Here is a 16,228-nt window from a genome sequence, read left to right as displayed (position 1 = left end):
TCAACCGAACTAACCGAGCCATACCAAACCAGGCCAAACCATGTTGCCTGGCCGAAGAATCGTCTCGGCCGACTATTTAGTCAAACTGCCACTTATTGGTGCGAGTCGGTTCAAGCTAAAACCGAAAAAAAAAAATCGATCGTTGCTCACCCCTAGTCATTAAGAATAAAACTACCAATTCGACAATAACAAAGTAAAAAAATATGTTTGTACACTAGCCGTATTTTTCCTCCAATATTTTCACTATTTAAAAAAAAATATTTTTATTGTTCTTTCGACTTCTTTTTTCTAAAGCATTTCTCCATTATTTAATATTTGTTTTTGTTGTATTTTCATGTCTGAAACATTTTTTACCATTATTTTTATTCTTTCTTTGTGAAATATTTTATGCTTTTTAAAAAAAACATCATTTTGCTATTATGTGTTATATCAAATACTGTTATTTTTCTCTTTGAAGTCTTTAATTTCGTTCTTTACCAGCTTCGATGTCATTTTGTTCTTGGAACACTTCTGTGGTCTTTTGTTGTTCTATAACAAATTTTTAAACAGACTCAAATATGTGTCTGTATTGAACGAACACTTGTTTCTTTTTCAAATACATACAAATTTCAGTTTGTTTTTAATTGCCCTAATTAGTTATGGAGTGTCTTTTTTTATTTTTTTTCTAGAAAAGTGTAGGAGAAGTCATCCCTCCATTTGGTCCCCCCAGCTCTCCACCTAATGCAGCGAAATATGACTTGAGCGTGGAACGAATAGAGAGAGAATGATGAAAGTATATGATCCAGTGAGATGTTGCTACATCAGGCGAAGAGGGTTGGGGGAGAGATCAAATATGTGCCTGTATTGAACGAACACTTGTTTCTTTTTCAAATACATACAAATTTCAGTTTGTTTTTAATTGCCCTAATTAGTTATGGAGTGTCTTTTTTTATTTTTTTTCTAGAAAAGTGTAGGAGAAGTCATCCCTCCATTTGGTCCCCCCAGCTCTCCACCTAATGCAGCGAAATATGACTTGAGCGTGGAACGAATAGAGAGAGAATGATGAAAGTATATGATCTAGTGAGATGTTGCTACATCAGGCAAAGAGGGTTGGGGGAGAGATCAAATGGAAGGATGAATAGAATTTCTAAAAGTGTAAACTGGCGTTTGTATCTAACCAGAAGCGGAACCACTAGTGGGCACCGCCGGGCTGCAGCCCGGGTGTACTTCGGTAATAATGCATACAGGTACTAACTTCATTTATGGGGAATTTTTATTGCTAAGTGGTAATAGGATACGTGATATAAGACGGATCGTAAATAAGAGATCCGACGGTCAAGATGAGTTCCAAAAATAATATACATGTGTAACACGTATATGTACGTGACGGATCGAGAAGACGAGATCCAACGATCAAGAAAAATTCAGAATATTCCAAGATATTTGAAGATATGTGAAGATATGTAATATTTAGTATAATATGTTCAGAATATCTCTTGTAACTATCTAATGGTAATATTAGACAGATTTTATATTATTTTCTAGTTTAGTCAACAGAAACTAGGAAACCCTAAATCCTAAAGTCATCTATAAATAGGAGAGGGTTGTAGGAATCAAACTCATCGAGTTATGTCTGACCAATGTACCAAAGAATTCATCTTCAACAAAGGTTAGTTTTACTTTTATTTCTGACTTTTTTGAATTTTTCCGATTTTTTTAGACCTATAGTAGGTCTGAAAAAAAAAAACACTTTTGGAACAAAAAACGACCAGAACTGGTATATTCTTGTTCCAATCACCAAAGCATATCCGGGTTTCTGTCTAACCAGCGACCAACAACTCCAAGTCAATAGAACAAGCTGACTTAGTCAACCAATGTTGACCCGTGATATTTACACATGTTGACGCATTCATTGACTTAGTCAACAGACTTTGACCCGAAATATTTCATCTTCTTCCCGAGAGGAACTCAAAGGTCTTCCTATTGCCGTCGACAGAAACCCTAGGGGGTTGATTTCCTACTTTTCCGGCAAAATTTTGGTTCTAGACGGTTGCTTACATCGATTTATACATCAGTCTACAACCCATCACCGATTTACTTTCAATTTGATGACGAATCGACCTTTTTTTCTCGGCTTTGGACTACCACCGATAAATCTCTCTCTAGAGTTCTCTGTCGGATCTGATGGCATAGACCTTAAATCGGCCATTTCTTCTCCTGACAAACGATTTTTGAGAACCCTAAGACCTGTTCGGTCTACATTCTCTTCAAATCGTTTTGCTAACCCTAGATGACTGGAATATCTTGTCCGACCTGCACCCTAGCTTAATCGAACTTTATCTCTCTATAAATCGATCACCACCGGTTGATTCTTGGCCGAGTTTGGATGATATGGATTATACCAATCATTGATTTGGAGTCTCATACACATCACAGATGATTTCTCTTGTTTAATTTTCAATTAACTCCAAAAGATTTCTCTTGTTGAAAAAACACTATTTCATGTTGTCACTGATGTTACAGTTTTTTTGGGACGAACTTAGTTATTTCCACAACTTATTGCAACCATATACTGTTTTTTGCCACAGTTTTGTGTGAAAATATTTTGCCACAGTTTCTAGTTGTTGGCAAAATTATTTTTGCGAAAGACTACTATAGTCACCTTATATCCAACTTTTTCTAGTTGTGACACAATTTTTTTGTCACTTTCTATACTATTTGTGACACTTAATAGATTAATTCCATCTATTTTTCTTTCGGGACTCACCCGTGACATTTATGACATCATACTTGTATATGATGATTTCTTTTCTCTACCGAAGTTTGGACTTTCTCTTCAACGGAGAAAGAATTTTTATTTTGGCTTTTAGTTCCGGAATTCTTTTCATAATCATATTTTTCTTATGATGATTTTCTTTCTTACCAATTATATTTTAGACTTTTCATACCACAAACAGAATATCTCTATTTTGATCTTTAATTCCCGATTCAACCGTGACATTTTGAGAATCATACTTTGTGATGCTTTTTTATTTTTCTTCGAATTAGAATTGTTTCATCTATTTTGAGTTTACTTCCGGAATTATACCCCGCGACTTTGACATTTTCACAACACCATCTTTTTTGGTTGTTACTTTTCCAATATTTTCTGGCAATCCGACAATAATTTTCATGAAAACAATACATGTAATTTCGTTGTCATTGAATTCGTTCAATCTTTGACCGCATTTACCAAATTTTTAGTTGTGACTTAATCCTTCAATCATCTTCACAACGCATCCACAATTTGAGAGTTGCAAGAAGACGAATACGAAGAACCAATAAGTATTTTTTCTCTCCAAGTCGGACACTTCAAAATATACGTGCTCCAACTTGCGGGGGGGGGGGGTAATAGGATACGTGATGAGTTCCAGAAATAATATACGTGTGTAACACGTATATGTACGTGAAGGGTCGTGAAGACGAGATCCGACGATCAAGAAGAATTCAGAATATTCCAAGATATGTGAAGATCTGTAATTTTTTTTTGCATTAGTCAGCTTTAAAAAATATAAAAGAATTACATCAAGTTCTCCTGAGTCTAATGACTCTGCTTTTATCTGCCTCTATAATATCTACTAGTGCTCGTGGAAACTCATTACTCTCTAGAATTAGGACACCATTACTCGGCTTCATCTTCGATAGGTAATCTGCTGCTTGATTTAGTTCTCGATATACATGGATTACTCGACACTCCTCAAATAAACCCCATAAATATCGTATCTTATTCCATACTCGTATAGTCTTCCATGGAGGGACAAAATTTTCATTAGACAAAATTGTTGCTACCGTTGTCGAATTAGTCGCCAATATAACTTTATTTTGGTCATATTGCCTTGCTAGACGTAAGCCTAACAATGCACCTTGGAGTTCATGTAATAAAACTGATTCACGCTTTGTCGACGAAGCCGCTGCAACTATTGCTTCTCTAGTACTTCGCCTTAAGATTGCCCTGAATCCGCCTGACTCTGCGTCATATGCACCATCTGTGTTCACTAGAGTCCACCCATTCTCTGGACCTTCCCATCTGCAAATTTCAGTAACCAGAGTTTTCAACGGAAGGGTAATATTCCATCGTCCAAGCAGTTCTCTACATGTCGGAGTATCAAGTACCTGACCAACCCAAGAACTAGCTTTTATTCTCACTTCTTCTGAAATTTGTCTAACGATCTCCTCCATCGAGTTCCGAACTCCCTAAAAAATGCGAGCATTTCGTTCTCTCCATATATGATAAATATATCTATTGAACACAAGACAACCTATTTTTGCTTCGACTTGATTTCCGTTAAACATTTTTGTGCACCATTCAATTTCTTCATCCCATTGTCCAAAAACCAATTTGTTTATACCCAGCTTCCTTAACAGCACATGCCAAATATGAGTGGAGTATACGCATCGAAATAACAAGTGATCATCATCTTCTTCACTTTGTTCACACAATTCACATATGTTAGGTACATTCATGCCCCAGGCCTGGAGCTTCGATTTAGCCTTTAATCCCCTCTTTAACGCCATCCATGCAACAAAGTTATGGCGTGGGATTCCATCACTACGCCATACAATAGTTGTCCACGGAACTAACGGTTTCACTCCTCTAAGCTTGTTGTAGGTGTCTTTGACGTTATATTCGCATGTCTTAGTTACTTGACAAATCGGTTTATCTTCTTCAATGCCTCCGATTATGACCTCTTGAAGTAATTTAACCACATCTCTCACTTCATAACTGAAATATTCTGGTAAGGACCAAGCATTATTAGTAATATAGTCAGAGATCAAACCCTTGTTGCATAAATTTGGGTCGATCCTTCCACTTTTCACACACACATCATATAATAACCCCATCGGATGCCAGATATCGAACCAAAACTTGGTTTTGCTACCATTACTAGTGAGGGTAGTCACAAACTGTTTGGTTGTGTCCCGACTATCCAGAATACGACGCCAACACAAGGAACATTTCGCGGGTATAGCCATGGTCCAGAATTCCTTGTCTCGGATCAGATTTATTTTAACCCATTTAACCCATAAAGTGTTTTTGTCGCTGACTATTTCCCATGTGTGTCTGAGGTTCAATGCCATGTTCAAACACTCAATATCACGGATGCCCAGACCGCCCTCATTCTTTGGACGACAAATTTCTTCCCACTTAGTTGCAGCATTCTTCTTTCCTTGTTCCAGCCCTGCCCATAAAAATTGTCTGAAAGCTCGATTAATTTCTTTGTATGCCCTCTTTGGAAGAACAAACACTGTTGTCCAAAAAATCAGCATACTGTTCAGGACTGCATTAATCAATAACAAGCGGCCTGCAAAAGATAAATATCTTGCTTTCCAAGTCTGAATTCGAGCTTGAATCTTATGAATCAACGGTAAGCAGTCAACATATGAGAGTCTCGACGAAATAGGTAATGTACCCATTTGAAAACTGAAAAGAGATTTAATCTTCTCATGTTGCTCAGATGTCATACTAGCACAAAAAATTGTGCTCTTCCCTGCATTCACAGCCAACCCTGTCGATTTTTGTAGCCTATCAAGAGTTTTCAGAAGAGAGTTAGCCGTAACCTCGTCACCTCTCATGAATACCATGATATCGTCAGCAAAACTCAAATGTGTCACTCTTGGATTTTTACATCGAGGGTGAAGCTTGAATCTCCCCTCTACTTGTTCTTTTGTTAAGAGGGAAGAGAATACCTCCATAACCATGACAAATAGATAGGGTGAGAATATCTCTTGTAACTATCTAATGGTAATATTAGATAGATTTTATATTATTTCTTAATTTAGTTAAGAGAAACTACGAAACCCTAAACCCTAAAGTCATATATAAATAGGAGAGGTATCTAGGAATCAAACTCATCGAGTTATGTTTGACCAATGTAATCGATCAACCCACAATTGTATGTGGTGATTATTAATAAAGAAGTTATTTCTCCGTGGATGTAGGTCTTGATTATTCGACCTAACCACGTTAAATTATCGTATCACTATTTAAATTTATATCTCTGATTATTATATAATCGTGAATTTAACAAGTGGCAAATGGTGTAGTTCTCCGGCTTACACATATAGGGTAGGTGTTCCAATGGTTCTTTTTCCTTTTGTGCCCAATTAAATTTCATGGAAGTTCATGTTTGAACTCATAACTTTTTTTGACAAAAAAAATATTCAAAGAAAATCTATGTTTGGTTTTCTCTTTTCTTGGTTTTCTCTAATATCTGCAACTTTTATCTTCCTTCTTATACTACAATTTTTTATATATAAAACGCAATGTTTTTTGCTGACTGGGACAAACCAAAAGACAAATCCGACCCTTCGTTGTGTTTTCGATTGCATCTCCACCTTTTGATCTATTACCTACCCTAAAATTAACAAATTTATTGACCCACTTTGTGAATCAATGAAACAAAACCCCAATTACGAATCTCACCACTCAATATTTTGTCTTCAAATCTAAGCCATTAGATCTCAAAATGGCTCTTCCTACCATAAATATATAGTAATTAAGAAGGAAGTAAAAGCCCTGTAAAATGCACTAAACCCTCTAATTTACATGTTGTTCATCCCAACCTAAAATCTTCCTCACCTCCCATCATTACACCTCATTTAAATCTATTATAATGACCCTTGAATTAAACGGCCACCACCACCTCTTGGATTAAACGGCCACCACCTCTAAATTAGTGTTCATGTTTGGGCGTCATAACTCATGAGTTACTTTTTCCCATATTTTCCATCTCCTTTTTAGTCATAAGTTACTTTTACACCTTTAGTCTAATGCCCTTTCCTCTTCTTCTTTATACTGAGGTAAATTGATGTAGTCTTTCCAAAAGTTCTTCAAAGCAATCGACACCAAAGACACCCACTATTGCTCACGTGAAACCGTTTATTAAGTAATCTCGTTTTTTCGATTCCTTTCCTTCTTTATACTGAGGTAAAATGATGTACTCTTTCTCAAACTAATTTTTTCTTTTTTTTCGATTACTTATGTTTATCAATCTGTTTTTTAGGTTTATGTGTTTACGAGTGTTATGGAACAACTGCAAAATTTGCTCCGAAGAAAGTTAATCTCTTGGAAAATGGTATGTTGTTAATATTATAGAACGACTTTTCTTAGAGTTATTCATTTTTATGCAATCTATTAGACAAAGTTTTGTTTGCAAAATAGAGTTGCCTTCTTATTAATGTCGATTTTCATTTCTCAGAGATCTTTATTTTGAAAATAACAAGACAGAGTTGAAGAAAAACGTTCAAAAAAAATATTCTGATAATAATTTAGTATGTTGTTAATATTATAGAACGACTTTTCTGAGAGTTATTCATTTTTATGCAATCTATTAGACAAATTTTTGTTTGCAAAATAGAGTTGCCTTCTTATTAATGTCGATTTTCATTTCTCAAAGATCTTTATTTTGAAAATAACAAGACACAGTTGAAGAAAAACGTTCAAAAGAAAATATTCTGATAATAATTTAGTTACACAAGTAAGAACTTACATTTTTCTCTTTGTTTGCTCTTAATATGTTATAACATAAATCTTGTTATCAATAACTTACAATCTCTCTAGAGCAGTTTCAACTTCTTAATCTTTTAAGCTACATTATCATTGATATTTATATGTGTTTTTTTTTATTTCTTTTGATTCCATTTGTTTAGTCACATGTTATATATATAAAGTTTTCTTTCTATTTCTACTAATACAATATATGGATGTCTGGATCTAAGTTTGAGAAATTGTATTTGGATAGTTCCGTTGTATGTAGAAGCTGAAGGACAACAAGAAATTTCTTACTTTTGTCAAATTTATGCATTTTTTTGCTCTTAGTTTCAGGTACTCTTGCTTCTACTTTAGGGTTATTTTGCACTATGTAGCTTTTTATTTGAGATACCCTTGCTTTAATCTCATATGCGTCTGTTTTCTTTTTCTTCCTAACGTTCTTTATCCCTCTAAATCACCACTTGACAAAAATATAAACCTACCCTCATCCTCATACGTTTTCTTTCCTTCTTAATTCATAATAAATAAAATTCACCTTCCATCTTCTTACCTATCTCTCTCCTAATCACTCTTTTACATGCAAACGTTTCTTTTCTTTAAATACCAATTGAGAATCTTCTATCTAAACATGGACAAAGACAAGGTGGACAATCTAAATAACTCCTACCAGCCAACCATGGTGGACATTCGAGGTAAGATCTAACAAATTTTTTACTACCTCCATTGTGAAGGTTGATGTATATCAACTTAATTAGTTTGATGTTAAATGTTTGTAGAAATGCCCAAAAGAAAAGATGTTTGCCTCTTCAAATTGCAAGAAAGAGAAGAACCCATTTTTATTATCTTGTAAGTCTTCATTTCTTTCATTTTTCTTTTCTTCCTTCTCTTTAAAAGAGAGACTTACTTAAATATTTTTTCGCTGTAAGTCTTCATTTTTCTTCAAATAATTTTTAGTCAGAATCCTTCTACTGAACATTGACAAAACTAGCGTTGAGACCCAAGTTAAGATTACAACGGGTTGAATTTGTTAAGGCAATGCTCCAGATTTATGGTTATTCTGCACAAAGAGACGACAATGGAGAAGAGATTTTCAGTGTTTAAGAAACATATTCTAAGAAATTTTAGTTTTTAGGGAATTAGAATCCAGCTTTGTTTCTTTTGTGTAAATATCTCTAAATCAGCTTGTGTCACTGAATTTCACAATTTTGTAAGTTCATCTTTTTTAGGGATTAACTGTTTACTTTGTTTAATTTTTGTTGGACAAATTGAAAAGGTTTCTTACTAATTTTATCTTTTTTAAGTTTTGAACTCTTTGTCCATTAAAATTTTAATTCTCAGGAATTAAATCCAGAGAAATTGTTGAAGAGTATGTGATAATGATTGTCACAAATTTGGTAGTTTTTTTTTCTAATTATATAATGGTAGTAATCAATTCTATATTTTTTTTGATATAGCAATTCTAATACTTACATAATATATTTACATTGTACACTATTCTTAGTTTTGAGGATTTACATTCTCAAATATGTGGGTTGGTTTGCTTTAGTGAATAGAAGATTAAATAATATAACAAATGTCAATTTACGCGAAGGTGTTTTGGTAATAGTAGGTCTACCACTTTAGACGCGTAAAAGACAAATACAGTCATTCGTTGTAATTTTGATATGATCTTCACCATTTGATCTATTACCTACCTTTAACAAATTTATTGACCCACTAAATGGAAGACAGTAAATAAAACTCAATTACTAATCTACCACCCAATATTTTATCTTTTAATTAACACCATTAGATATTTTCCCTACAGTAAAGGCCATTAACCAGGTTGACAGAAACGCCCATACCATTGATTTTTACATAACCTCCTCTTTACCCCATGTATGCCACCTCTTCTTTTTCTTTAACTATCCATACATGTATTTGCGTTAAACCTCTTTAAATTCGTCTTTAACTATCCATATATCTATCTAATAACTATGTGATTTTCTTCCCAAATAAAAAAAAAATGGTTTCATTCTTTAAAGTTATTACCAAAATTATTTTTAAGGTGGAATTACTACCAAAATAAAAAGGTGATAGAAAACTTTTCTATTTTGTAGAGACGGAAAAGTTTTTTGGAAATGATCGTATGGATTTATTACTTTTTGAAGAACTAATAACCAATCATCTAAAAAAGTTCTTGGTAGAATTTTGGAATCATGAACAATTGGTCTTGGTTTGAAGTATGAAGCTTTGGGATCGTCCATGTGCGTTTTAGAATTCAATTGATCAATTCCCTTTCGTAACCCATCGTTTTTCTCTGTAAATCTTCATCACTTTGTAACCCATTTTCAAGAAGGTTGCATTTGACTCAGAATCAATGAATTTCTCTGTTATGAATTTTACTATTCATTCTAATCCAATCATCCATTATTTTTTATTTCTTGCGACAAGTTTTAACTTCATCTCTGTTATATAATTTTTGAAACTCATACTTTTAATGTTGTTTCCAAGATTGAATAATTATCTCCTTTCATCAAAAAAAAAAAAGATTGAATAATTGTCTTAGTTTTGATAAAAAGAGAATTATTGTGGTAAAGGCAAAAAGTCTCTAGATTTAATGTAAATACCTACATCACATAGTTATATGTTTTTTTTTTGTCGATGCTATTTTCTTCGTCATTTTAGCATCGGTGTCAATGTGATTAACAAAAACAAATTGAAAAGATAAAGAACATAAACAATGAGTTTTTCCACTTAAGATTGATGTTGACCAAGACTTTGAGACTTTTTTTTCAGAAAGCTATGATTATCTGGTTTGTCGTGGATTCCCTGGTTCGTACATTTGCTTCACCTTTGTTCTAAGACATACATTCGTTTGACAAATAAGAGTTTTCGTTTTTCATATGTTTCCATAACAAAAGTTTCTTATTTGCAAAGATTTGAATGTGGATATACTAAGATAACCTTTATGTGTTGTATTTCTTTGGAATTTAATTGGATCTCCATGGGAAGTTTAGGAGTACTCTCATGATCCGATTGGGGTAGTTTTTTGATTGTTTAATTACTAATCAATTTCCGTTACTCAAATAATTTTCAGAAAAAAAAAAGAATGCGTAGATGCCAATGATGTTCTTATTTCACTGATTTAATTACATTTATTTTTAATTCAAATGATACTATGCTCGTAACTATGGGCTTGCTTGTAAGCTTGTAAGTATAAGCGTTGATATTGATAGCCGAAAGCCGTCTATTCAGAGCAGGGCGAACCAGAACTCCTTTTCTCAATGCAAGACGTGAGTTACCGCCCAACTATAACTTAGGCTCGTGCTGAGCCGTATGATGGGTAATTTCTTAAAATTTTTAGAAACAAAACAAGTGGAGTTCTCTCTCGGAGCAGCCTACCGGAGTGAGTCTCCCGAAGCCAAATGCGAACCTTAGAACACATTTCCTGCCGAACGGGCAAATCCAGAGAAACAACACGCTTTTGTAATTAATAGTTATCGAAACGTGCGAGGCGAACAGTGAGGTCTACTGGGTTCGCTCTCTCCACTTTTGGCCTATGGGTCATTATCTTTTGCTTTTGCTATGCAGGTCTAGGTGAGTAGGCGCTGCTCATCATTGGCCTCAGGATAGTGGCTTTGCTTCTGCTGCTCCTTATGGTATTGGTGAAGGGGAGGATTTGCAGATGCAGGCCCGGTTTGCTGTCCGTTGTCCACTAACAATGAAACACAAGGTTCAACTTGCTTGTGGAGCCAATAGTGGTCCTATGACATTGTTGTTACGCTCTAATTCAAATATTATTGGATTTCACCCTGCAAAATATATCTCTCTGCACATAATCTTCTCCCAAAAACTGAAATGATTTTGAAACATCTGAAAATTTTATTTTTGAAGCATTTTGACAGTTTCTGACATTTATGGACTTCATTTACCTTTTCACTTTTGTTAGTAGCTCACTTAAAATAGTGTAATCTAATTTAGTTTTTGTGGGTTTGCAGGATTTAAGTTGATTATTTCAGATCATAGAAAATTATGATTATGATTGTGTCTAATACTTGTGTCTTTTTAAGAGTTCTCATGTGTTGGAACAGTTATTGTACTGTTTTAATTTTTTATGTTATTGTTTTTTTTACTGAATTTTGCTTTTTAGATTTTTATTCTTATAAAGCTCAACAATTTTTTACTTTTCGACAAATCTTCAATTATTATTTGTTGGTTTACCATATCCAATTAGATATCGACTTAATGAGATACGTAAGTTTATGATTTTTTAGTGATTTATCGTTAATCAATTGTCCCGTGCCCTATGGGCACGGGTTATACCTAGTTTTTTTATAATAATAACTACAAATCTTATCTAGTTTTTGCAATAAAAAAAGATACGTACATGAATTTATAGATAATGAATGGAAGTAGGATTTACATAAGTGTCACTTACAAAATATGGTCCCAATATTTTAAATATTGAATAGTAATTTGAGACTCGACTTTCTTAACCCGTTTATAATCTAATGTATCGTATGAATGGAAGTAGGATTTACAATTATTGATAGTTCGATTTGTTACAAAGATACGTACATGAATTTATAGATAATGAATTAATCTTTACTAGACACGTAAAACTAAAAAATAATTTTGTGCACTATTGATAAACGATATTAATTTTCATTAGTTAAAATTTTCAGCGCGCCCCTTATTAATTTGTGGCTCCCCCTCTGCATCTAACAAACTGTTGTTTGTATCTACCATACTGCTTGCATGCATCCACCAATCTGCTCTTTGGAAGCACTTTTGTTCCATTTCTTTTAAACAATTATTGTAGTTTATTTATACCAAAATACAGTTTGGTAGAACTTCTTTTCAGAAAAATTCAAATTGTGTTTGTTTCAACCAAACTACAACTTTGTTTGTCACCCAACACAACAAAGAATGCCACAGAAACAGAATAAAAAACAAATTTTGTTTTAGATTGATAAGATCTGAATAGAAATCTAGAAATAGATTAAATAGACGAATTATTTTGTCCAAAGCAATCGTATCAAATTGAACAAAATAATCAAATTAGTTTGAACAAGCTTGAACAAACCGAAGAACGTAATAATCAAACGAACCCAGGGATTGTTAAAATCAAAATTAATTTAATAACATAAATTGGATAAAGCACTTCATCTTTTTCGAACTAAATGTTGTTTCAAATCGAATAAAAATATATAGGGATCCCTACTCCATGGGAGCCCTAACAAATATGCAAAACAAATATGAGATGATTTGTTCTTCATCAAAACCAACTTACTTCACAACAAACAAATATCTGAAAAGCAAATCAAGAAATCACCCATTTCATTTGTGATGATACCGGAAAGTGGTGGTATCTTCATGGAAATCAGTCATCTTGGTTTCGTTGATGAACTTTTTTCACAATCTGATTGAACTCATGTAGCTGAAAAACCTGCAAAGGTGGGAGAAGACACTCCGATGCCCAAATCAATGGGATATTTTTGTAGTTTAAAGAAATAATTCAATGCGTAAGAGTGAGAAGTTGGCATTTGATCCCTTTTAAAGAAAACTTGATGATATGCTTATGTAGGGTAGGGGAGTTGTGACGATGCGCGACCGAGTAAAGAACCAGTTATGATGATGACCACGCCTTTTTGTCTGATGGAAATTAATAGTTGAGTGTGCATCTTCTGAAACTAACAAATCTTTTGACACATAGCAGTTCATGTATAAAAAGTGGATCTTTGACTCTATCTGACTTTCCATCTTATTGATGTTCTCTTCCGATAGATCGGAACTGTTGGGTCGAGCCTTCTCTGGCTTAACTCTTCACTTTAGTTACAATCGGAGCACGACTCTGGTTGCGAAGCTGACATGGATCTATGTTCCCTATTGCCTCGAAGTAGAGTAGGGCTCAAGGTGCTGAACTAACCTTTGCAAACCTCCCTCCACTGCTTGTTGACCAAAGTGGAGCTCTTGCACGAGTTGTCTCAGATTTACCTCTTTGGTTGCCTCTAGGCCAGTTTAGGATTCAAGGTACCAAAGATATTCATGCCGACCTCCCAAGTCAGGACTCAAGTGAAAGAGTTATTTGGAATTTACCTCCCTGATGGTTGTACGATCTCAATCAGCCACTTGACTTCTTGACTTGGTCAAAGCTGGCCAATATATGGTCTAGCAGTTTGGAAGAATGAATGAAGAACGATAATTGACCATTTCTTTTCAACAGATCTAAATGTAAAATTAGATCTTGTTTAAGATCGTTTTCTAAGCGTATCTACAACTCGAAAATCATGGAGCATATATGCTTCGTTTTCAAAATCATAAAGCTAGATCAAGACGAACTTCAAATATTCTCTTATCATCTAAACTAAATTATGCAAGACCTCCAAGAACTAAATTGATGGGGAATCCATATGATTTACATACTTTATATACTTTATACATAATATGATCCAATAAAAGGAAGAGTTGATATCAATAATCATAAATACCAAATACATAACTAAGAATGTTTTGAAGATCATGTTGTTAATCTAACCAAACTATATTGAGTCAGTTACGGTTTTTTGACTTTACCCCTTAATATTAATTGGTAATGAGTTTACTCTCGTTACGAGTTTACTCTTTTATATTTAATACTTTTGTTATGAATACTAAGATAGTGTTTGACATGTAAAAAAAGAATATGACTACCAAGAATGATAATCGGATTAGGATAGTGTGACTTTTTTAATTGTAATACCTTACTTTAGTGTTGAATTTAGTCAAAAATATGATTTGTAGAGACTACTTCTCTCCAATCTCCATAAATTATGGAGTATAATTTATGATTCCAATTCTCTCATACCAAACAGGATCCTAGTAATATTTCGAAATGGGTAAGTTTAAGTAAGTAAACTTTAGCTCAAAAAAAAAAGTAAGTAAACTCAATTACCAATTATTAAAAGAGGTAATTTTAATTATCAATTAGTGCTAAGGGGGTATAAAGTAAGAAACCCCACTCCGTTGTCACGTCTGTCTTTGTTTTTGGAAAATATTGAACTTGATTGTATCAATTTTCAGTCAGCTAAATCTTGATCATATCAATTTTGAGTAAGCCAAATTGTTATCTTTTACGTTAGTTTTTTTTTTGAACTAGCTTTCATAGATTAAATAACAGCGTTATTACAATATTTATTAACTAAAATACAAGGTACATTCTTCCACTCTTTGCTCGCATTTTTCTTCCTTGCCCATTTAGCTAATCTGTCTGCGTTGGAATTGAGTTCTCTTTTCGTATACTTGAATTTCACCTCTTCGAATTCTTTTCTGCTTTCTCGAATTCTCTGGATGTGGATTAAAGATTGCCAGTGTAACGTGTGATGTTTATTGTGAAGATGTTTGATGAGATTAATATTGTCGCTTTCTACAATTATATTCTTGAATTGATTAGTTTTCGGCCATTCGAGGCCGAGTAAGATTGCCATCGCCTCTCCTTCTTCACTGTTTCTGGCTCTAGTGGATTTTACTTTCGCTTCTATGAATTTCGATTCTGCATTGTGAACAATAAAGCTAATTCCCACATTGGATGTTATATTAGTAAAAGATGCATCAACATTCACCTTAATGAAATTCTAGGGCGGGGGTTGCCATTTCTCACTAGAAGTATGTTTTTTTTTTTTTTGTTGAAATGATATAATATATTAAACAACAAGAGTTTTATTACAATACAATTTGGAAATAAAGTAAGGGATCTTCTTCCAAGACTGAGATTTTTTCCTTTTCCTCGCCCACTTTGCTAGCTTATCTGCAACTTGGTTGATCTTCCTGTTTACAAACGAAAATTTGACTGTTTCCATGAGGGATCCAATTTCTCTTATTTTCTGAATGTTTCTTACAGTTTGCCATTGAATTTCTTTTCTATTCTGTTGTAGATATTGAATTACATTTATATTGTCATTTTCAATGATGATTTTCCTGTAGTTGTGGGCCACCGCCCATTCCATTCCTTTCAGAATGGCTAAAGGTTCACATTCCTCTGCGTTTCGACTTCTGGTAGTTGTAGCATAAGCTTCTATGTATTCTGATGCATGATTATGGATAACTATTCCAACACCTGCAGTTTCGTTTATGTTACTGAAAGATGCATCTACGTTTATTTTAACCCAATCACTTTTCGGTGGGGTCCATCTATCTGGCACTTCCTTTGTGCTGTTCTGTGCTTTCTGTTTATACTGCGGGAAGTTTTTGATGATAGATATTATTTGGTCTAAAGAGTTTATTTCATGCTGAAAGCAGTGATCACATCTAATTTTCCATATTATCCACATTATGGTCGCCACATGAATGCCATTATGTATTTGATTAATTTCGGGGTTTTGTTCCCAGGAGAAAATCCAGTCTCTAATCGAAAGGATCTGTTCGGAAATGATATTAAAGTAGAACCATATGTTTTTAGCCAACGGACAGTGAAGTAGGGCATGTTCCATAGATTCCACAACATTGCAGTTAGGACAGTTTAGATTATTATCAGTGTATTTTCCTATCCGCTCTCGGACCGGGAGGGCTTTAGCACATATTTTCCATAAAAATAGTTTAATTCTAGGAACTACTTGGATAGACCAAATAAAATTCCAGTTGGGTTCTATCTTTGAAGGAGAGTTCATACTGGTGGAGAGATGTCTATACATAGATTTAACCGAGAAGTTACCTGATTTGGTGAGGGACCACCTAAGTTGGTCCTCGTTGTTATTGTCT

At 34.0% G+C, this 16,228-nt stretch overlaps 1 protein-coding gene across 1 annotated transcript; it reads right to left on the bottom strand.

The window, feature by feature from the left end:
• Window positions 1–8,621: 8,621 nt before the first annotated feature.
• On the bottom strand, window positions 8,622–15,801 carry LOC147532013 (uncharacterized). Its single transcript, XM_086649884.1, has 3 exons — window positions 15,203–15,801; window positions 10,670–10,739; window positions 8,622–8,657 (listed from the first exon to the last, which is right to left on the bottom strand). The coding sequence occupies exons 1-3, from the start codon at window positions 15,799–15,801 to the stop codon at window positions 8,622–8,624; spliced, it is 705 nt and encodes a 234-aa protein (XP_086506010.1).
• Between the last annotated feature and the right edge of the window lie 427 nt (window positions 15,802–16,228).

The sequence above is a fragment of the Eschscholzia californica genome, unplaced genomic scaffold, assembly GCF_041429995.1.
Source record: "Eschscholzia californica isolate CP2 unplaced genomic scaffold, dmEscCali1.0.p SCAF_6, whole genome shotgun sequence".
Classification (NCBI taxonomy): Eukaryota; Viridiplantae; Streptophyta; class Magnoliopsida; order Ranunculales; family Papaveraceae; genus Eschscholzia; species Eschscholzia californica.
The sequence above is the reverse complement of the archived record's forward strand: the minus strand, read 5'-3'. Positions and strand labels throughout refer to the sequence as shown.

Coding starts and splice junctions, on each gene's coding strand:
- LOC147532013 (XM_086649884.1), bottom strand. CDS start 15,801: ATGTGGATAATATGGAAAATTAGATGTGATCACTGCTTTCAGCATGAA. Junction 10,740..15,202: donor CCTTACTTTATTTCCAAATT/GTATTGTAATAA, acceptor TGCTCTGAATAG/ACGGCTTTCGGCTATCAATA. Junction 8,658..10,669: donor AGCCCATAGTTACGAGCATA/GTATCATTTGAA, acceptor AAAGAAACAAAG/CTGGATTCTAATTCCCTAAA.